The 24080-nt window shown below is 41.8% G+C and overlaps 1 protein-coding gene across 3 annotated transcripts in view; it reads right to left on the bottom strand.

Annotated features, from left to right (window-relative positions):
- LOC118366718 (tissue factor pathway inhibitor-like) overlaps positions 1 to 24080 on the bottom strand; it is a 98691-nt gene that overhangs the window by 58980 nt on the left and 15631 nt on the right. For 2 of the 3 annotated variants that reach the window (XR_008089723.1, XM_035749316.2), the window contains exon 2: positions 2553 to 2756. Coding sequence is in view for 2 of the 3 variants with exons in the window: in XM_035749316.2 (XP_035605209.1) it covers positions 2553 to 2756 (204 nt within the window). In the remaining variant the exon portion in view is untranslated. The remainder of the gene's footprint in view (positions 1 to 2552; positions 2757 to 24080) is intronic. The other variant, XM_035749317.2, reaches the window with a different exon arrangement.

Genomic DNA, 24080 nt, shown 5'->3' with positions numbered 1-24080 from the left:
GCCCAATCGTTTCACACGTACACATATTATTATTATAATATTATTATATTATCAGCCCAATCGTTTCACACGTACCACATATTATTATTATTATCAGCCCAATCGTTTCACACGTACCACATATTATTATTATTATCAGCCCAATCGTTTCACACGTACCACATAATATTATTATCAGCCCAATCGTTTCACACGTACCACATATATATTATTATCAGCCCAATCGTTTCACACGTGCCACATAACATATTATTATTATAAGCCCAATCGTTTCACACGTACCACATAATATTATTATCAGCCCAATCGTTTCACACGTACCACATAATTATTATTATCAGCCCAATCGTTTCACACGTACCACATATTATTATTATTCGTTTATACCATAATATTATTATTACCAGCCCAATCGTTTCACACGTACCACATATTATTATTATCAGCCCAATCGTTTCACACGTACCACATAATATTATTATTATTATCAGCCCAATCGTTTCACACGTACCACATATTATTATTATCAGCCCAATCGCCCCACATAATATTATTATCAGCCCAATCGTTTCACACGTACCACATAATATTATTATCAGCCCAATCGTTTCACACGTACCACATAATATTATTATCAGCCCAATCACACATACACATAATATTATTATCACAATCGTTTCACACGTACCACATATTATATTATTATCAGCCCAATCGTTTCGTACCACATAATATTATTATTATTATCAGCCCAATCGTTTCACACGTACCACATATTATTATTATTATCAGCCCAATCGTTTCACACATACCACATAATATTATTATCAGCCCAATCGTTTCACACGTACCACATAATATTATTATTATTATCAGCCCAATCATTTCACATACCACATATTATTATTATCAGCCCAATCGTTTCACACGTACCACATATTATTATTATTATCAGCCCAATCGTTTCACACGTACCACATAATATTATTATCAGCCCAATCGTTTCACACGTACCATAATATTATTATTATCAGCCCAATCGTTTCACACATACCACATATTATTATTATCAGCCCAATCGTTTCACACGTACCACATAATATTATTATCAGCCCAATCGTTTCACACGTACCACATAATATTATTATCAGCCCAATCGTTTCACACGTACCACATAATATTATTATCAGCCCAATCGTTTCACACGTACCACATAATATTATTATCAGCCCAATCGTTTAATATTATTATTATTATCAGCCCAATCATTTCACACATACCACATATTATTATTATCAGCCCAATCGTTTCACACGTACCACATATATTATTATTATCAGCCCAATCATTTCACACATACCACATAATATTATTATCAGCCCAATCGTTTCACACGTACCACATATTATTATTATTATCAGCCCAATCATTTCACACATACCACATAATATTATTATCAGCCCAATCATAATATTATTTCACACGTACCACATAATTATTATTATCAGCCCAATCATTTCACACATACCACATATTATTATTATCAGCCCAATCGTTTCACACGTACCACATAATATTATTATTATTATCAGCCCAATCGTTTCACACATACCACATAATATTATTATCAGCCCAATCGTTTCACACATACCACATATTATTATTATCAGCCCAATCGTCTCTACAACGAGAATGAGCCTGGATTTCAGTCTTTTTCACATAGCCAATCAGCCAACAGCGCCATTGTCCCAGGCTTGACAATAGATTTGACTGATAGTTTGACAGAGAAACATGCAAACTTTCTCAGAACGGCATTGGGAATGTGTTTGGGAGTGAGAGTTTGGTCTGACAGTCTAACGGCAGCATTCCACACAAAACCATAAAGCGCGAAAACTATACTGCTGACTTGAACGTATGATAGAACACTACTATACACTACTATAAAACCTGCCAAACCAACTACGTCGATGAAGTCATCGTGTTTACTGGGAGTAAATTTACATGCAACAATCCTAATTCCATATTAAACTGATTATGGCAGAAGGCCGAGTATGGCATTAGTCACGTAAACACTTTACTCTGCTTATCTGAAAATCGGCCTCATGTCAAAATCCAAGTAAGCATAAGCCGATTAAAACACCTGGTTTTCTGAGCAATTGTTTGAATTACTCCAGGGGTGTATTTGATCCGTGCATGTGCCTCTTATGTGTGAGTTTTATTTTTAATTTTACCTTTATTTAACCAGGCAAGTCAGTTAAGAACATATTCTTATTTTCAATGACGGACAGAAACCAAAACATAGTAATCAGTGAATTGGTTGACCAGGGAACATCTTATCATTCCTAGTAAAGGAAATAAAATCTACAAAAGATACTGTACATTTCCTGAAGATCATGTGTGTTTGCTTCATCTGTCTAAATAAAATAACACGAGTCTTTCTGAATATACAGAATGATACTTGGTACAAAAATTAATAATTTTTCACACATCAACAGAGGCCCATTTTTACATTTGACCTGCAGAGAAATCAGAGAAAGGTTTCAAAAACTCACCAGACACCAGGCACATTTTCTCACATGCCTCCAAGGTCTCAAAATTGTTGGCGTTGCCTCTGCAGCCGCCAAACTCGAAGGCCTCACAGCGGCCCGTGTCAATGTCGAAGTAGAAACGCTCCTTTAATGCCTTGCAGGGCCCTTCGTCCTTCTTCAGGGCGCACGACTGGTGGAAAATGAAGAGCTCAGGCTGGGTTCCATCTGCTATGGAGAGAAGAAAGCCAAAGTTAGCATACTGCCATGTAAAGATTCACAGAATCCATGGAAATGTTCTGGTGTATTTTAGGTCAACACTTTAACCTGAGGCTTTGGACTAGGTAAGAACATCTCTCTGGTACGTACATTCCAGATGATTTTAATGGTTGTGTAAGGTCAAACCATTTATACAGACTCCCCCACAACCAATATCTATTGGTTGTGGGGGAGTCTGTATAAATGGTTTGACCTTACAGCCTTGCTGCTGGTCACTCATAACAGTCCTGAATAGAATTCAACATGTTCAGAATTCTGATCTGCTCTACTGAGCAACATATGCCCCCACTCAGACTCAAAAACAAAAATAAAAATCTCAAAAATTTAGCTGTGGCTTTAGCGGTGCTTTTATACTGTAAATGCATTCCACCAAACACACATTTTACATTGCATACCACATGTGTTCTACAAGACGTGGGAACAGATGACTTGGGATAGTATCAAAATACTGTAGCATCTTCACAGCAAGCAGCCAAGATGTTATCACCATCAGTTTGCTGCTCGGACTCTCTCTCTCACACACTCTCTCTCTCTATCTCCCTCTCAATTAAATTACATTCAAGGGGCTTTATTGGCATGGGAAACATGTGTTTACGATGCCAAAGCAAGTGAAATAGATAATAAACAAAAGTGAAATAAACAATAAAAACTGAACAGTAAACACTACACTCACAGAAGTTCCAAAAGAATAAAGACATTTCAAATGTCATATGTCTATATACAGTGTTGTAACAATGTGCACATAGTCCCCCTCCTGTTGTGTTCTGGGCAGTCGGGGTCTGGATTCAGCCTGCTGTGAAAGTCCCGTCCCTTCAGATCACACTGTGAGGAGCATAATCTCTGTCTGAGGAGGGCTGGGGCTCTGCAGATGGTGGGGTGGGGGGTGGGTGGGTTGAGTGACAGCCTCCTTCCCATTGGGTGGATCACTTAACCTTCAACATCCTGATCTTCCGGATCTGCCAAGAGGGACTGGGTTTTCCTTTTCCACACTGTAGATTAGGTTAGTTGGTTCCTGTGGTTCTGCTGTAGATAGTTACTTACAGTATGTACTATGTGACACATACAGTTAACTTGATGTGTACCTTTCATCATATACAACCGCATATAAGGTAATATAAACAACCGCAATGTGACAATCAAGCTCCATAGCCGTCTATTTGTATATATAATCATGGTAAACAGTCATTCGCTGTGTGACACTTCGTTGGCGAGGGTTGTTTTGATGGCATACAACCTGACAACTATTACATGCTGTGGCATTACCTGCTGAATGGCATCCTCAGTACATCCAGCCCAGCAACACTTCCGAACTCCACAGCCCCACCATGCTGCCCAGGCCCCAGCCAGCCCACAGCAAGACAGCCATCTCTACAAATACCCTCTTGCCTGCTAGCCTGCCTCTGGGCTTATAGTAGCTTGCTTTTGCAGGGGCGATTAAATGTTTTCTGAGCATGGCTACAGATATTGTATACAATCCTCTGTCCGGGCAGATAAGCAGAGCTAGGAGTGCCCATACAGGGGTAATTACAGACAGGCAATCCACATGCTGTCTCCGTCTCTGTACCGCTAGGCCCTCTTTGTAAACATGTATCTGTGCTTAGCCTCCCTAAAGAGGGCAATAATGTTCCTATTGTTTGTCTTTCCCTCAAAAACCCACACCACCCTGAGAGCAGCAGCAGTCACTTCGCTGTTCAGTCCTAAGATGTATGAAAAGACAAGGAAAAAGTGACTGCTCATCTGTTCCACTGAACTAGCTTTAAGTGGGCACTTGGTAAACACCTCATTTTATTGGAAGATGTGTAATAAGTCTGGAGGAAAAAGAAAACAGGATGTTCCTATTGATTTGAACCCCCGTGAGGTCAACAGAAGTACTGAACCAGAGTCAATGTGTTCTTCCATTACTTATTGTCCAGCCTTGCTAATGTGGGCCATCCAAAAACAACACTCCTAGAGACAACACTATTGCCTCAAGCAGAGGATGTGGGCTCAAATTCAACACTGGAAACTAAAAACAAACTTGTATTTGCTAATAAAAGTATGATCTTTGATCTTGAAAAAGTTAGCCTTGGTGCACAGTAACTGTAAACAAATTGATGTGTTATACCTATAATATAACTATTAATAGTAAAAAAATATATTATAATACATTGTAAGTGAAACTTGACAGTGAATAATTCATTTTTTTCAGTACACTTCTTACTCCTTCCCTTCCAAACCTCCCTCTCTCTCCAAAAGTTATTCTCCTTCCTCCCTCTCCAAACGTTATTCTGCATCTCAACAATGGACCAATGAGTTTGAGCTATTAATATGAATCTTCCCAGAATACATCAATAAAAGCCTGGTCGGCGCCAACCAATAGATCAGCATTTTCAGGTTACTCCCAAAATATGTACTGTAGAGTCTGGCACCAAATGTACTGACACATTTTGGGCGCTTAACATTTCCTCTAGGCAGCTGCATTTTTTGGGGCCCCGCAGGCAGGTTCTGCTTCGCCAAGACTCAGCCTCCACACACCTCAATTTGGATAATGGGCTGAATTACTCAATGCTGGTGGTGTGCCAAGCTCTTCGGTAATGCAGAATATGGGCAGGTTGCCCCAAGTAGGGCTTGTTTAGGGGAATGTCAAGGGGAAGGCAGCAAACATCATTCAATATCAACAATGTGAGGGGATACCAAATTATAATCCCATAATATAACAGGTTCAGTGGAGATTTTAGCGTGTAAATCTTCGTCGGGAAAACTCCCCCCCCCAAAAAATGTGGAATGCATGTCAGCAAAGCCACAACACAACACTAAGCAATACATGAATTGCACTATAACGGTGACAAATGGTGCCCACAAACTGTTAGGGTGTACATAAAGCTGTCCCACCAGCAGAGTCCCACCAGCAGAGTCCCAACAGCAGTCCCAACACCTTACCACTGCTACACCTGGCGATCAGCGGATCCTTGTCTGCCAGCAAAACAGTTCCTTCAGCCTCATTTACTGCCTTTCAAAAAAACATAGCTGATATGGCTGATTGCTTAAGCTGTGGTTACTACTGACAATTGAGATGTACAAACTATGGCATAAGGGGGCAACAAGCAGATAAGAGGCAATCTGTAATTTCGATTAAGACATTCATGAGCGAGCTACGACGGACCTGGTCAAAATAACTATTTGTTCAGCACTTTTGAAATGTACAGCGACAGAATTCAGAACATGGGCCGATCTTACAGTGTTCACCCTATGCACCAAGTCAGAACCATAGGATAAATAAAGTGGGAATATAAGAAGACAATGAAAGCTCATTCAATATTCAATTATTACATTTCACTAAAACAGCTATAGACCATATGTGCACCATCAAGTCTGAACTGTAGGGAAAATTATTAGGGGAAAAATGAACAAATTATCAGGGTGAGGCACATGGGCTGCTAACAGCTTACTACACAACATACACTTAGTATTACTTTCTTAGCTACAGTATACGTGTCTCCCTATATATATTTTTTTACATTGTTTGCAAACTGATATGTGACGCATATTAATGTCAAAATAACACAAAACAAATATATATATATATATATATATATATATATATATATATACATTTGGTACTGTGTGTATATATATATATACACACAGTACCAGTCTAAAGTTTGGACACACCTACTCATTCCGGGTTATGTCTTTATTTTTTACAATTTTCTACATTGTTCAATAATAGTGAAGACATCACAACTATGAAATAACACATATGGAATCATGTAGTAACCAAAAAAGTGTTAAACACATAAAAAAATATGTTATACTGTATTTGAGATTCTTTAAATTAGCCACCAATTGCCTTGACGACAGCTTTGCACACCCTTGGCATTCTCTTTTCTGGTATACAGAAGATAGCCCTATTTGGTAAAAGACCAAGTCCATATTAAAGCAAGAACAGCTCAAATAAGCAATGAGAAACAACACTCCATCATTACTTTAAAACATGAAGGTCAGTCAATTCGCAAAATTTCAGTGTAGTTGCAAAAACCATCAAGCGCTATGATGAAACTGGCTCTCATGAGGACCGCCACGGGAATGGAAGACCCAGAATTTACCTCTGCTGCAGAGGATTATTTCATTAGAGATAACTGCACCTCAGATTGCAGCCCAAATAAATGCTTCGCAGAGTTGAAGTAACAGACACATCTCAACACAAGCTGTTCAGAGGAGACCGCGTGAATCAGGACTTCATGGTCGAATTGCTGCAAAGAAACCACTACTAAAGTGCACCAATAAGAAGAAGAGACTTGCTTGGCTCAAGAAACACAAGCAATGGACATTAGACCAGTGGAAATCTGTTCTTTGGTTTTTGGTTCCAACCTACCGTGTCTCTGCATTGTCGGAACTAGAAGCACAAGCATTTCGCTACACTCGCATTAACATCTGCTAACCATGTGTATGTGACAAATAAAATTTGATTTGATTTATAATAATAATAATATAATAATATAATATATAATATATAATATATGCTATGATTTGATTTGAGACGCAGTAGGTGTAGGTAGGTGAACAGATGATCTCCACGTGTGTGGTTCCCAACGTAAAGCATGGAGGAGGAAGTGTGATGGTGTGTGTGTGCTTTGCTGATGACACTGTCAGTGATTTATTTAGAATTCAAGGCACCCTTAACCAACATGGCTACCACAGCATTCTGCAGCGATACTCCATCCCATCTGGTTTGCGCTTAGTGGGACTATCATTGTTTTTTCAACAGGAAAATGACCCAAAACACACCTCCAGGCTGTGTAAGGGCTATTTGACCAAAAATGAGAGTGATGGAGTGCTGCATCAGATGACCTGGCCTCCACAATCACCTGACCTCAACCCAATTGAGATGGTTTGGGATGAGTTGGACCGCATAGTGAAGGAAATGAAGCCAACAAGTACTCAGCATTACAGGTGAAGCTGGTAGTGTCAGAAGGTGTGTGTAGCTGGTGCATGAAGTCAGGCGCAGGAGAGCAGAATTAGTGAACAACGTACTTTACACAACAAGGCACAAGGTAACAATTACACTTGACCAAAACGGTAAAGATAACGCACGGGTGAACACAGCACCTGTCAAAAACCCAGGCATCAAAACAAACTAACTAACTGAACATGAAATAATCCCACACAACACTATGGGGGAAACAGAGGGTTTAAATACAGGAACAAATCATTTTGAAATGGAGAACAGGTGTGTGAAAACAAAGACAAAACCAAAGGAAAAACAAAAGTGGATCGGCGATGGCTAGTAGACCGGCAACGCCGACTGCCGAGCGCCGCTCGAACAAGGAGAGGCACCGATTTCGGAGGAAGTCGTGACAGATAGAGAGAATGCCAAGAGTTTGCAAAGCTGTCATCAGCGCACATGGTGGCTACTTGAAAGAATATAAAATCTAAAATATATTTAGATTGTTTAACACTTTTTTTGTTTACTCCATGATTCCATATGTGTTATTCCATAGTTTTGATGTCTTCATTATTATTCTACAATGTAGAAAATAGTACAAATAAAGAAAAACCCTATGTTTTATAAACACTGAGTAGGTGTGTCCAAACTTATGACTGGTACTGTGTATATATATATATATATACTGTATATATTTTGCAAAACAGGTTGGGCTAAGATAAATTGCATTGGCTTACAAAAGGTGTGTCCAAGTGATTGTTCTGACTAGTTCCAAGTCCAAGTTAGTCACTGTTATCAAAACAATAAATCATGTGGATGAAGAAGTGAGTCTTAATGTCAAGAAGTTACGGTCTTCAGAGATTAACACGAGTCAGCAATTATGTCCCTCGTGACAGAGTGTTCAAGTGAACTGTCACCACAATTTATTTACGTGACCTAATGTTCACCCGAGTCATCAGGTAGGCAGATTTGGGTGGGATCACTGTAATGGGAGTTTATAAAGTAAAGGGCACATCATCCTTGTCTGTGCAATCAAAGCCTAAAAAGTGTCCGTGTTAATCAGAGCCTTAAGGACGGTGGACAAAAGAGAGGACTTTGACTCGTCGCCAAGCAAAAGGCTGGGTTCCAATCTGTCAAATCAGCTTATATGGACCAGAGCAACAGGCTACGGTCACAACCAATGAAAGATTCATTCACAAGATTTAGGAGTAGAGTGATGCTTTCCCTGTGATGTTGAGAGAGACGTAGAGAAAGAGAAAAAGGCAGAAGAGACACAGAGAGAGGAACATAAATAGATTGGTGCCACCATTTAACAAAAGTAGGATGACACAGAATGAAACTGGGAAATTGATACATAATGGTGATGATAGAAGATAAGGCATTGCTCCTTGAGACAATCTCTCACATAAACCAGAGGATACCTTTCAGAAGAGACTAATGATGACCTCATAATGGTAAGCATCCCGTGATTCACATTACAGATCAAATACGCATCAGGCTCTTCCAAACTAGATCCAAGGAATCTGGGTAAAGTGTGTTTTCTACATGGAGTATACCGTTACCACTTATATTTAGGCCCTAATCTACACATTTCACATGACTGGAAATACAGATATGCATGTGTTGGTCACAGATACCTTAAAAAAGTAAGGGTGTGGATCAGAAAACCAGTCCATATCTGATGTGACCACCATTTGCCTCATTCAGCATCTCCTTCGCATTGAGTTGATCAGGCTGTTGATTGTGGCATGTGGAATGTTGTCCAACTCCTCTGCAATGGCTGTGTGAAGTTGCTTGATTTGGGCGGGAATTGGAACTCACTGTCGTACTTGGTCCAGAGCATCCCAAACATACTCAGTGGGTGACATGTCTGGTGAGTATACAGGTCATGGAAAAACTAGGACATTTTCAGCTTCCAGGAATTGTGTACAGATTCTTGCAAAATGGGGCTGTGCATTATCATGCTGATACAGCAGATGAATTTTTTATTTTTTTATTTTTTATTTCACCTTTATTTAACCAGGTAGGCTAGTTGAGAACAAGTTCTCATTTGCAACTGCGACCTGGCCAAGATAAAGCATAGCAGTGTGAACAGACAACACAGAGTTACACATGGAGTAAACAATTAGCAAGTCAATAACACAGTAGAAAAAAATGGGCAGTCTATATACAATGTGTGCAAAAGGCATGAGGAGGTAGGCGAATAATACAATTTTGCAGATTAACACTGGAGTGATAAATGATCAGATGGGCATGTACAGGTAGAGATATTGGTGTGCAAAAGAGCAGAAAAGTAAATAAATAAAAACAGTATAAAAACAGTATGGGAATGAGGTAGGTGAAAAAGGGTGAGCTATTTACCTATAGACTATGTACAGCTGCAGCGATCGGTTAGCTGCTCGGATAGCTGATGTTTGAAGTTGGTGAGGGAGATAAAAGTCTCCAACTTCAGCGATTTTGCAATTCGTTCCAGTCACAGGCAGCAGAGTACTGGAACGAAAGGCGGCCAAATGAGGTGTTGGCTTTAGGGATGATCAGTGAGATACATCTGCTGGAGCGCGTGCTACGGATGGGTGTTGCCATCGTGACCAGTGAACTGAGATAAGGCGGAGCTTTACCTAGCATGGACTTGTAGATGACCTGGAGCCAGTGGGTCTGGCGACGAATATGTAGTGAGGGCCAGCCGACTAGAGCATACAAGTCGCAGTGGTGGGTGGTATAAGGTGCTTTAGTGACAAAACGGATGGCACTGTGATAGACTGCATCCAGTTTGCTGAGTAGAGTGTTGGAAGCCATTTTGTAGATGACATCGCCGAAGTCGAGGATCGGTAGGATAGTCAGTTTTACTAGGGTAAGCTTGGCAGCGTGAGTGAAGGAGGCTTTGTTGCGGAATAGAAAGCCGACTCTGGATTTGATTTTTGATTGGAGATGTTTGATGTGAGTCTGGAAGGAGAGTTTGCAGTCTAGCCAGACACCTAGGTACTTATAGATGTCCACATATTCAAGGTTGGAACCATCCAGGGTGGTGATGCTAGTCGGGCATGCGGGTGCAGGCAGCGATCGGTTGAAAAGCATGCATTTGGTTTTACTCGCGTTTAAGAGCAGTTGGAGGCCACGGAAGGAGTGCTGTATGGAATTGAAGCTCGTTTGGAGGTTTGATAGCACAGTGTCCAATGACGGGCCGAAAGTATATAGAATGATGTCGTCTGCGTAGAGGTGGATCAGGGAATCGCCCGCAGCAAGAGCAACATCATTGATATATACAGAGAAAAGAGTCGGCCCGAGAATTGAACCCTGTGGCACCCCCATAGAGACTGCCAGAGGACCGGACAGCATGCCCTCTGATTTGACACACTGAACTCTGTCTGCAAAGTAATTGGTGAACCAGGCAAGGCAGTCATCCGAAAAACCGAGGCTGTTGAGTCTGCCGATAAGAATTTGGTGATTGACAGAGTCGAAAGCCTTGGCGAGGTCGATGAAGACGGCTGCACAGTACTGTCTTTTATCGATGGCGGTTATGATATCATTTAGTACCTTGAGTGTGGCTGAGGTGCACCCATGACCGGCTCGGAAACCAGATTGCACAGCGGAGAAGGTACGGTGGGATTCGAGATGGTCAGTGACCTGTTTGTTGACTTGGCTTTCGAAGACCTTAGATAGGCAGGGCAGGATGGATATAGGTCTATAGCAGTTTGGGTCCAGGGTGTCTCCCCTTTGAAGAGGGGGATGACTGCGGCAGCTTTCAATCCTTGGGGATCTCAGACGATATGAAAGAGAGGTTGAACAGGCTGGTAATAGGGGTTGCGACAATGGCGGCAGATATTTTCAGAAATAGCGGGTCCAGATTGTCAAGCCCAGCTGATTTGTACGGGTCCAGGTTTTGCAGCTCTTTCAGAACATCTGCTATCTGGATTTGGGTAAAGGAGAACCTGGAGAGGCTTGGGTGAGGAACTACGGGGGGCAGAGCTGTTGGCCGAGGTTGGAGTAGCCAGGCGGAAGGCATGGCCAGCCGTTGAGAAGTGCTTATTGAAGTTTTCGATAATCATGGATTTATCGGTGGAGACCGTGTTTCCTAGCCTCAGTGCAGTGGGCAGCTGGGAGGAGGTGCTCTTGTTCTCCATGGACTTCACAGTGTCCCAGAACTTTTGGAGTTGGAGCTACAGGATGCAAACTTCTGCCTGAAGAAGCTGGCCTTAGCTTTCCTGACTGACTGCGTGTATTGGTTCCTGACTTCCCTGAACAGTTGCATATCACGGGGCTATTCGATGCTATTGCAGTCCGCCACAGGATGTTTTTGTGCTGGTCGAGGGCAGTCAGGTCTGGAGTGAACCAAGGGCTGTATCTGTTCTTGGTTCTGCATTTTTTGAACGGAACATGCTTATCTAAAATGGTGAGGAAGTTACTTTTAAAGAATGACCAGGCATCCTCAACTGACGGGATGAGGTCAATGTCCTTCCAGGATACACGGGCCAGGTCGATTAGAAAGGCCTGCTCACAGAAGTGTTTTAGGGAGCGTTTGACAGTGATGAGGGGTGGTCGTTTGACTGCGGCTCCGTGGCGGATACAGGCGATGAGGCAGTGATCGCTGAGATCCTGGTTGAAGACAGCGGAGGTATATTTGGAGGGCCAGTTGGTCAGGATGACGTCTATGAGGGTGCCCTTGTTTACAGAGTTAGGGTTGTACCTGGTGGGTTCCTTGATGATTTGAGTGAGATTGAGGGCATCTAGCTTAGATTGTAGGACTGCCGGGGTGTTAAGCATATCCCAGTTTAGGTCACCTAACAGAACAAACTCTGAAGCTAGATGGGGGCGATCAATTCACAAATGGTGTCCAGGGCACAGCTGGGAGCTGACGGGGTCGGTAGCAGGCGGCAACAGTGAGAGACTTGTTTCTGGAGAGAGTAATTTTCAAAATTAGTAGTTCAAACTGTTTGGGTATGGACCTGGAAAGTATGACATTACTTTGCAGGCTATCTCTGCAGTAGACTGCGACTCCGCCCCCTTTGGCAGTTCTATCTTGACGGAAGATGTTATAGTTGGGTATGGAAATCTCTGAATTTTTGGTGGCCTTCCTGAGCCAGGATTCAGACACGGCAAGGACATCAGGGTTAGCAGAGTGTGCTAAAGCAGTGAGTAAAACAAACTTAGGGAGGAGGCTTCTGATGTTGACATGCATAAAACCAAGACTTTTCGATCACAGAAGTCAACAAATGAGGGTACCTGGGGACATGCAGGGCCTGGGTTTACCTCCACATCACCCGCGGAACAGAGAAGGAGTAGTATGAGGGTGCGGCTAAAGGCTATCAAAACTGGTCGCCTAGAGCGTTGGGGGCAGAGGATAAGAGGAGCAGGTTTCTGGGCATGGTAGAATATATTCAGGGCATAATGCGCAGACAGGGGTATGGTGGGGTGCGGGTACAGCGGAGGTAAGCCCAGGCACTGGGTGATGATGAGAGAGGTTGTATCTCTGGACATGCTGGTTGTAATGGGTGAGGTCACCGCATGTGTGGGGGGTGGGACAAAGGAGGTAACAGGGGTATGCAGAGTGGATCTAGGGGCTCCATTGTGAACTAAAACAATGATAACTAACCTGAACAACAGTATACAAGGCATATTGACATTTGGGAGAGACATACAGCGAGGCATACAGTAATCACAGGTGTTGAATTGGGAAAGCTAGCTAAAAACAGTAGGCGAGGCTAATCAGCTAGCACAACAAACAGCAGGTAAAATGGCGTTGACTAGGCAACTGGGCCGACAGATAAACAAACAAGCAGAATGGGGTACCGTGATTAATGGACAGTCCAGCGTGCGTCAGCTATGTAGCCAAGAGATCAGTGTCCAGGGGGCAGCGGTGGATGGGCAGGGAAGCTGGGCTGGCGAGTGTTATCCAGGTTTTTAAAAAAAACTAACAATGACTAAATAGCTTGTAGCTAGTTAGCTGGTTAGCGTCTGGAGGTTCTTGAGTGTGTCATAAAAATAAAATAAAAATTAAAAGTGATAGCGATTCCGTATCACAGTGGGTGAGGCAGGTTTCCGGAAGGTATAAACAAAATAAAAATCAAAGAGAGATAGAAAGTAAATGGGTTCAGAGTGTTTGGGATGCGGTGAGTCAGATGGTTAGCAGGCCTGTGCTAACAAGCTAACAGTTCGTAGGCCCGGGCTAGACAAGCTAGCCGTTAGCAGGCCGAATTAGCAAGCAGGGAGATAGAGAGGGCTAGAGAGCTAACCTTTGGGGGACGTCGCGATGGGGTGAGTCTGTTTATTCCTCTTCTTGCGGTGACATCGACAGACCGGTCGTGGGCCCGGGTAATTGTAGCCCAGGAGTATGCTACAGGAGCTCTAGTACGCTGGGTGAGCTGGAGACACAGCGTTTCAGAAAGCTCGCGGGCCTTGGCCAGCAGATGGATCTTTGGCGATGTCGCAACGAAAAAGCCTGTTGAAACCACCTCGGACGATTATGTCGGCGGACCAGTCGTGATGGATCGGCGGGGCTCCGTGTCGGCAGTAAAGGGTCCAGGCCAATTGGCAAAAAGAGGTATTGTTGGGCCTCTTCGGCTAGTCGGGAGATGGGCTTAGCTCAAGGCTAACTGTAGCTTGTTTTGGGACAGAGACGTTAGCCAGGAGTAGCCACTCGGATTGCAGCTAGCTAGTTGCGATGATCCGGTGTAAAGGTTCAGAGCTTGCGGTAGGAATCCGGAGATGTGGTAGAGAAAGAGCAGTCTGATATGCTCTGGGTTGATGTCGCGCTGGTGTCCTAGTTAGCTTAGAAGACCGCTAGCAATGGCTAACTGAGTACGAGCTAGTAGCTAGTTAGCTGGCTAGCTTCTGATGGTGGTTCCGGTTCTAAAGTAAAGTATAGAAAAAGCAGATCCGTACCACATTGGGTGATGCGGGTTGCAGGAGAGTATATTCAGCTCTAGTTTGAAAGTGAGATTAAAATATGTACGAAATATATACAGAAAAAAAAAAAAGAAGAAAACTATATTTACACTAGACAGGACGGGACAAGACAAAACACACGTCCGACTGCTACGCCATCTTGGAACGACAATGGACCTCAGGATCTCATCATGGTATCTCTGTGCATTAAAATTGCCATCAATAAACTGCAATTGTGTTCGTTGCCCGCAGCTTATGCCTGCCCATACCATAACCCCACCGCCACCATGGGGCACTGTTCACAATGTTGACAGCAGCAAACCACTCGCCCACACGACATCTGCCCGGTACAGTTGAATCCGGCATTCTTCTCTGAAGAGCACACTTCTCCAATGAGCTAGTAGCCATCAAAGGTGAATATTTACCAAGTGAGCATGCCAATTGCAAGCTCTCTCAAAACTTGAGACATCTGTGGCATTGTGTTGTGTGACAAAACTGCACCATTTAGAGTGGCCTTATATTGTCCCAAGCACAATGTGTAATGATCATGCTATTTAATCAGCTTCTTGATATGCCATACCTGTCAGGTGTATGAATTATCTTGGCAAAGGATAAATGCTCACTAACAGGGATTTAAACAAATTTGTGCACAACATTTGAGAGAAATAAGCTTTTTGTGCGTAAGGAAAATGTCTGGGATATTTTATTTCAGCTCAAGAAACATGGGGCCAACACTTTACAACAGTTGCTTAATTTTCTTAAAGCGTACAATGAAAGCCATGCATTTTAAATCTGTGTTGCATAGACAGTTTCTCTTCATCCTTTAGGAACATCTATAGATGCAATAACAGATACGTTTTGTATCACTGCTTCGCCCAATAACTTATCCCATTCGTCTGCATTGGGCCTGAGTTAGGGTTCAATGGGGATTGCCTTCAGCACAGCCGCTCTACAATGTCTTCAGTCTTTAGGCTCAAGGCTTTGGCAAGTAATAAATCAAACTTCCAGCTTGTCAGTTGCTGTCGGTTGTAGTCGGTTGCTGAAATCCCTTCACTACATCTGCCCGAGGTAATCTCCCAATCCTGGTTTATCAGGTCCAATTCAGTCTCCCACTGACTCACTGCCTCCCCCACTGTCATGGTTTTATCATCTTCACCTGATATCTCAGATAAGGCTCTACGTGTTTTTACGTTGAAAGATAACAAACAAGCGAAGCAGAAAAATCCTCTATACGTCAATGACCCAGCTCATGTGAGATGGTGGGTCTGACATTTCGCAAGTCCAGGAATCAACGAACCAAATAATCTAACACTTTGCCAATTAGAGAGTAGGGACCTTCATAAGGTACAGTAGCTGATTGGGGTAGCTGGCTCTTTAACTGAGGCGGGCAAATGGCTGAACACATGGCAGCAGTTGATGTGGACATTAGTTAGTCATAAGTTCTGTAGGGCTGAAAATCAAAGCACCATATGGCATCCCAGAAACCCCCCTGACAAGAGGCAGAGAGAGTTATTTGTGGCATTGCTGGCAAGGACAACCAGTGAGTCACCCAAAACGAAGGGACTTAGATGACACCAGTCGATGAGTATGTAGTGTGGAAAATCAATATGCCTCATTCAAAAGGACATTGATATGGCATATTGAAGTTCTTGGTCACCCCATCATTTTGTCACCACAAGAGAGAGAGAAGGGACATGTGTTTGCATATAGGGCTTTGAATATATACCGAAGAGCACTTAGTTACCATACTAATTATGTATACACCGCACTTAATGGACCACTTTCCTTTCAGAATAATATTTAATTGGAATATATAACCGGATTCTGTATCATAGGAATTTGACGCTTTGATTTCCTACTTCCCAGTAGGGCTTTTTGAGATGTTTTTATACTAATTATAATCACTACCAGTCAAAAGTTTAAGAACACCAACTCATTCAAGGATTTTTCTTTATCTTTACTATTTTCTACATCGTAGAATAATAGTAAAGACATCAAAACTATGAAATAACACATGGAATCATGTAGTAACCAAAAAAGAGCTAAACAAATCAAAATATATTTTATATTTGAGATTCTTCAAAGTAGTCAACATTAATTTGCCTTAATTACAAACTTGTTTGGATCTGTAAATATGAATACATGTATTATGTATGTGGGGGAAATCATTATTGGTTTCATGGTGGTATAGTTGTGGGGATCGTAGTTGTGTTTTCACAAAACAAGCGAGAACACAAAGCTTCGTTATGCACACAGCAGACTGTGAACAATGAACAAAAATGTGACGACCGCCTCGATTCGGTCTTATGTAGCAACATTTGAAATTGTGTTTTTAAAAGTAGACTCAGAGCTAGAAAATTGCATATCATACACTGCAGTCGAGGAACAAAGTTAAAGTAATTCTGCTTTGAAAGTTGATAAACTTGTAACCCCACTTTTGAGAAAATGGCATTTGAATATTTTGGAACACCTACTGGAGTGCTCTTCTTTGTCTACACCCATTCAGCACCATTCACACTCATTAGCCCCACCCATCTCTTTAAGGGGTGGCAGTGTAGCCTAGTGGTTAGAGCGTTGGACTAGTAACCGTAAGGTTGCGAGTTCAAACCCCTGAGCTGACAAGATACAAATCTGTCGTTCTGCCCCTGAACAGGCAGTTAACCCACTGTTCCCAGGCCGTCATTGAAAATAAGAATATATTCTTAACTGACTTGCCTGGTTAAATAAAGTTCAAATTAAAAGGGTTCACATGCTAAAATCTAGGTTCATTTGTCATATTCACTGGATACAGAAGGTGTAAATGGTACAGTGAATTGGTTACTTACATAGTAGCAAAATCAAAAACAGAAAGTTTTATTATTATTAGATGACGCTTATCCGACATACAGTGGGGCCAAAAAGTATTTAGTCAGCCACCAATTGTGCAAGTTCTCCCATTTAAAAAGATGAGAGAGGCCTGTAATTTTCACCATAGGTACACTTCAACTATGACAGACAAAAAGAGAAAAAAAATCTAGAAAATCACATTGTAGGATTTTTAATTTATTTATTTGCAAATTATGGTGGAAAATAAGTATAAGTGTACTTGTCTAAATTGGTCATGTGAAGGGAATGCTGTAACCACCCCCAGCCACATCTACTAAATGGATGGGTCACTATTGTCTAAACATGTACACATGTTCATGAAATACAATAGATGGCAGTAATCACCCCCAGACACGCCTGGCTAATTTGATGGGTCCTGTAATAATCCGGCCTAAGTGGAGTCTTTTGTGTAGACATGTAGCTAGCTAGCTAAATGAATGAACCGGAATAATCTCAAGGTAGCTAAAGCAAACCAACTATTTTCAATGTTAGCTAGCTAAAAATAAGCTATAATTAGCACCGCAAATGGATTTCTGATTCAAATAATATTACTACACAGATCATACACGTAACGTTAGCAAGCTAGTGAGCCAGCAAGCTAACGTTTGCTAGCTAACTAACAGTATGCTTTAACTTGCAATAAAAATGACTTTCTGACAAAATTAGAAACATATCTGAAAATGGAGCTAGACTCTTACCAGTATACAAGGATGAACGCGTCACGACAGACTGGAACCATTTAACTCTGTTTTGTTTGTAGCTAACTTTACATCTTGCTTGGCCAGCGGTATGTCAAGTCACTAAGGTCCACATTGACCGTGGCAATGTGCAGAAAGTATCCCATCACTTTTTCCTACTGATCTATTGATAGCACCTGCTAAATTCAGGGCATCAATTTTGTTGAGAAAAGTAGCACAACTTTTGTAGTTCTCGATGGATAACGTTATATCTTTCTAAAACAGTAGAAAGGACTATCAACACATACTGAACAGTTTATAAACAGAAGTGTGCTACATGGCAGACCAATTCAAAGTAATCTCCCGGAATGTCCAGCCCATCTATTGGCTTTTTCTGTGGCTAAACCAACTGGGCTAGTAATTTAACAATTTTATTAATATTTATGGATGGAATACAAGTTTGTTATTTAGGCACATAAATGTTTATTTCTACCAAAAAACATAAATGTTTATTTCTACCAAAAAACAACGGTTTACGGTCAAGTGCCGTTTCTGTGAAGTATTGACGTGCGAACATGTACCAGGTTTTCTGAAACGAGTCCCAAAGTTAGTCTGACAGGGACTATATTGGTGTTTATTGGTTAAAAAGGTCTGCACTCTGCCAAGTTGTTCTGACAGGGACTATCCTGGGAATTCTACATTTTAACAGGAAGTCTTTTAGTGGCTGGCTCTGCTAGCACATCCCAGTAAAAAGTCCTTGAATGATTTCAACCCTTTTCATCACTACACCCTTTGATTATGTTGTAAAAATGTTGCTAAATTGGACATAAATATGATATTTAGCCTGAATTACAAAAATTAATATTTACATGAAGCTGAAACAAGTGTACAAGCCGACCTGAAGTAAACGAACGAGGCAAAAGTGCAAGTCAAATGTCTCTAAAGTAAGCCAATGTTTACTTGAGGTTGCTATGATGTTACATAGCTGCTTTTGGACTGATATATCTGAGGATACAAGTACAAAGAAAACACTTCAGATGCACCTGAAATATCATTTATCATACAAGACAGAGAGTTTCAAGGACACAAGAGGACGCAGTCCACTATTCATGTGTGAATGTTTTCCGTCTAGCAACTCAAGTCCTTCCTTGAAGAGGATGTGATTATATTGTAGAATAAATGGAAGACACCCAGAGAGAGAGCTTTCGTCTCATGTCACGCTCAGACGATCAACACTTTAGATGTGCTTGAATAAAATGGGAAGATCAATATGTTGTTCTTTTCCAGGTTATCAACACTCAGACGATACAAACGGGATAAAGGGAACCCTTTTATCTTGGCAGCAGTAAACTGAACTGCATTGGAACTCAGAGCTACATTCAATACTATTCCTTAGAGGGATTACCACTGCACCAGCCAAGATCAGAGCACGTACTTGTTTTCCAATAACAACACATATGAATTGTGAAACTCAATGGAATTTCATAACCAGTCCAATTTGTACAACTTCAGCTCCAGAACGCCCAAATGGAATTGTCATTGTTATTTAAAGTACTGCCAACCTTTTATTGCTCGGTATTACCATATTGCAAATATGGCAAACACACACACACACACACACACACACACACACACACACACACACACACACACACACACACACACACACACACACACACACACACACACACACACACACACACACACACACACACACACACACACACACACGCACACGCACACACACACACACACACACTTCCAAAAGGGCCTCTACACTCAATCACAATGTGAGTCTAATTACTGTTACTGAGGTCCCCACAGAGGTGATCAGCAGAATCCTATCTGACATTATAAACTTGGTGGTTAGAGTCCTGAATGCTGATTGGCTGACAGCCGTGGTATATCAGACCGTACACCAGGACTATGACAAAACATTTATTTTTACTACTCTAATTACGTTGGTAACCAGTTTATAATAGCAATAAGGCACCTCGGGGGTTTGTGGTATATCGCCAATATACCACGATTAAGAGCTGCGTTGCGTCGTGTCTAAGAAAAGCCCTTGGCCGTGGTATATTTGCCATATACCACATACCCTTGTTGACTTATTGCTTAAATATAGCATGCCCTTTCACTTTCACTTTCTTTACCCACTACCCACCCCTTTCACTTTCTTTACCCACTACCCACCCCTTTCACTATCCTTACCCAATACCCATCCCTTTCACTGTCCCTACCCACTACCCATCTCTTTCACTTTCCTTACCCAATACCCACCCCTTTCACTATCCTTACCCAATACCCACCCTTTCACTATCCTTACCCAATACCCACCCCTTTCACTTTCCTTACCCACTACCCATCCCTTTCATTATCCTTACCCACTACCCATCTCTTTCACTGTCCTTACCCAATAACAGGCTAGACAATCTGGACCCTTTCTAAAAGTATCCGCCAAAATTTTTGCAACCGTTATTACTAGCCTGTTCAACCCCTCTTTCGTATCGTCAGAGATCCCAAAAGATTGGAAAGCTGCCGCGGTCATCCCCCTCTTCAAAGGGGGAGACACTCTAGACCCAAACTGCTACAGACCTATATCTATCCTACCCTGCATTTCTAAGGTCTTCGAAAGCCTAGTTCATCGAAAACCATTTCGAATCTTACCGTACCTTCTCCCCTATGCAATCTGGTTTCTGAGTTGGTCATGGGTGCACCTGAGCCACGCTCAAGGTCCTAAATTATATCATAACTAGAGGTCGACCGATTAATCGGAATAGCCGATTAATTAGGACCGATTTCAGGTTTTCATAGCAATCGGAAATCATTATTTTTGGGCGCCGATCTTTTTAAATTTGTTTTTTTTAATACCTTTATTTAACTAGGCCAGTCAGTTAAGAACACATTCTTATTTTCAATGAAAGCCTAGGAACGGTGGGTTAACTGGCTTGTTCAGGGGCAGAACGACAGATTTTAAACTTGTCATCTCGGGAGATCCAATCTTGCAACCTTACAGTTAACTAGTCCAACGCAATAACGACCTGCCTCTCTCTCGTTGCACCCCACAAGGAGACTGCCAGTTACACGAATGAAGTAAGCCAAGGTAAGTTGCTAGCTAGCATTAACCTGTTGGTACTAGGGGGCAGTATTTTCATTTCTGGAAAAAAACGTTCCCGTTTTAAACGTGATATTTTGTCAGGACAAGATGCTAGAATATGCATATAATTGACATCTTTGGATAGAAAACACTCTAACGTTTCCAAAACTGTAAAGATATTGTCTGTGAGTATAACAGAACTGATGTTGCAGGCGAAAGCCTGAGAAAAATCCAGTCCGGAAGTGCCCCAGGTTTTGAAAGCGCTGCGTTCCAATGAGTCCCTATTCAGCTGTGAATGTGCCATCAACGAGCTTACGCTTTCTTATGCTTTCCCCAAGGAGTCTACAGCATTGTGACATAGTTTTACACATTTCTGTTGAAGAATAGCCGTAGGCGGCCACATTGCGTAAGTGGTCACATGGTGGCTCCAAGAGAGATTCTCGCATAAAATACAGAGGTAGCCATTACTCCAATCGGTCCTACTGAAAAACGAATTGTCACCAATGGATATATTATCGAATAAATATTAGAAAAACACCTTGAGGATTGATTATAAACAACGTTTGCCATGTTTCTGTCGATATCATGGAGCTAATTTTGAATATTTTTCAGCGTTGTGGTGACCGCAATTTCTGGGCGATTTCTCAGCCAAACGTGAAGAACAAACGGAGCTATTTCGACGACAAAAATAATATTTTTGGAAAAAAATGTACTTTGGCTATCTACCTGGGAGTCTCGTGAGTGAAAACATCCAAAGTTCGTCAAAGGTAAACTATTTAATTTGATTGCTTTTCTGATTTTCGTGACAAGATTGCCTACTGCTAGCAAGGCATAATGCTATGCTAGTCTATGATAAACTTACACAAATGCTTGTCTAGCGTTGGCTGTAAAGCATATTTTGAAAATCTGAGATGACAGGGTGATTAACAAAAGGCTAAGCTGTGTTCCAATATATTTCAATTGTGATTTTCATGAATAGGAAGATTTTCTAGGAAGATTTATGTCCGTTGCGTTACGCTAATTAGTGTCAGGAGATGATTACGCTCCCGGATCTGGGTTTGAGAGTCACAAGAAGTTTTAAACTTATCTTATAAAAAACAATCAATCATAATCAATAGTTAACTACACATGGTTGATGATATTACTAGATATTATCTAGCGTGCCCTGCGTTGCATATAATCTGACTGAGCATACAAGTATCTAAGTATCTGACTGAGCGGTGGTAGGCAGAAGCAGGTGGGTAAACATTCATTCAAACAGCACTTTCGTGCGTTTTGCCAGCAGCTCTTCGCCGTGCGTCAAGCATTGCGCTGTTTATGACTTCAAGCCTATCAACTCCCGAGATGAGGCTGGTGTAACCGAAGTGAATTGGCTAGCTCGTCAGCGCGCGCTAATAGCGTTTGAAACGTCACTCGCTCTGAGCCTTCTAGTAGTTGTTCCCCTTGCTCTGCATGGGTAACGCTGCATCGATGGTGGCTGTTGTCGTTGTGTTGCTGGTTCGAGCCCAGGGAGGAGCGAGGAGAGGGACGGAAGCTATACTGTTACACTGGCAATACTAAAGTGCCTATAAGAACATCCAATAGTCAAAGGTTAATGAAATACAAATGGTATAGAGGGAAATAGTCCTATAATAACTACAACCTAAAACTTCTTACCTGGGAATATTGAAGACTCATGTTGAAAGGAACGACCAGCTTTCACATGTTCACATGTTCTGAGCAAGGATCTGAAACGTTAGCTTTCTTACATGGCACATATTGCACTTTTACTTTCTTCTCCAACACTTTGTTTTTGCATTTAAACCAAATTGAACATGTTTCATTATTTACTTGAGGCTAAATTTATTGTATTGATGTATTATATTAAGTTAAAATAAGTGTTAATTCAGTATTGTTGTAATTGTCATTATTACAAATAAATAAAATAAAAAATTGGCCGATTAATCGGAATCACCTTTTTTGGTCCTCCAATAATCGGTATCGGTATTGCCGTTGAAAAATCATAATTGGTCGACCTCTAATCATAACTGCCATCGATAAGAGACAATACTGTGCAGCTGTATTCTTCGACCTGGCCAAGGCTTTCGACTCTGTCAATCACCACATTCTTATCGGCAGACTCAACAGCCTTGGTTTCTCAAATGACTGCCCCATCTGGTTCATCAACTACTTCTCAGACAGAGTTCAGTGTGTCAAATTGGAGGGCCTGTTGTCCGGACCTCTGGCAGTCTCTATGGGGGTGCCACAGGGTCCAATCCTCGGGCAAACGCTCTTCTCTGTATACATCAATGATACATCAACAAATCTTGCTGCTGGTGATCCTCTGATCCACCTCCACGCAGACGACACCATTCTGTATACATCTGGCCCTTCGTTGAACACTGTGTTAATTAACCTCCAGACGAGCTTCAATGCCATGCAACTCTCCTTCAGTGACCTCCAACTGCCCTTAAATGCTAGTAAAACTAAATGCATGCTCTTCAACCGATCGCTGCCCACACCTGCCCGCCCGTCCAGCATCACTACTCTGGAAGGTTCTGACTTAGAATATGTGGACAACTACAAATACCTAGGTGTCTGGCTAGACTGTAAACTATCCTTCCAGACTCACATTAAGCATCTCCAATCCAACACTCTACTCAACAAATTGGATGCAATCTTTCACAGTGCCATCCATTTTGTCACTAAAGCCATAGCAGCACCCACATGTAGCACACGCTCCAGCAGGCATATTTCACTGGTCACCCCCAAAGCCAATTCCTCCTTTGTTCGCCTTTCCTTCCAGTTCTCTGCTGCCACTGACTGGAACGAACTGCAAAAATCACTGAAGC

Source organism: Oncorhynchus keta, chromosome 34, assembly GCF_023373465.1.
Source record: "Oncorhynchus keta strain PuntledgeMale-10-30-2019 chromosome 34, Oket_V2, whole genome shotgun sequence".
Classification (NCBI taxonomy): domain Eukaryota; kingdom Metazoa; phylum Chordata; class Actinopteri; order Salmoniformes; family Salmonidae; genus Oncorhynchus; species Oncorhynchus keta.
Note: the sequence above shows the minus strand (reverse complement) of the source record. Positions and strands in the feature narration are given on the sequence as shown.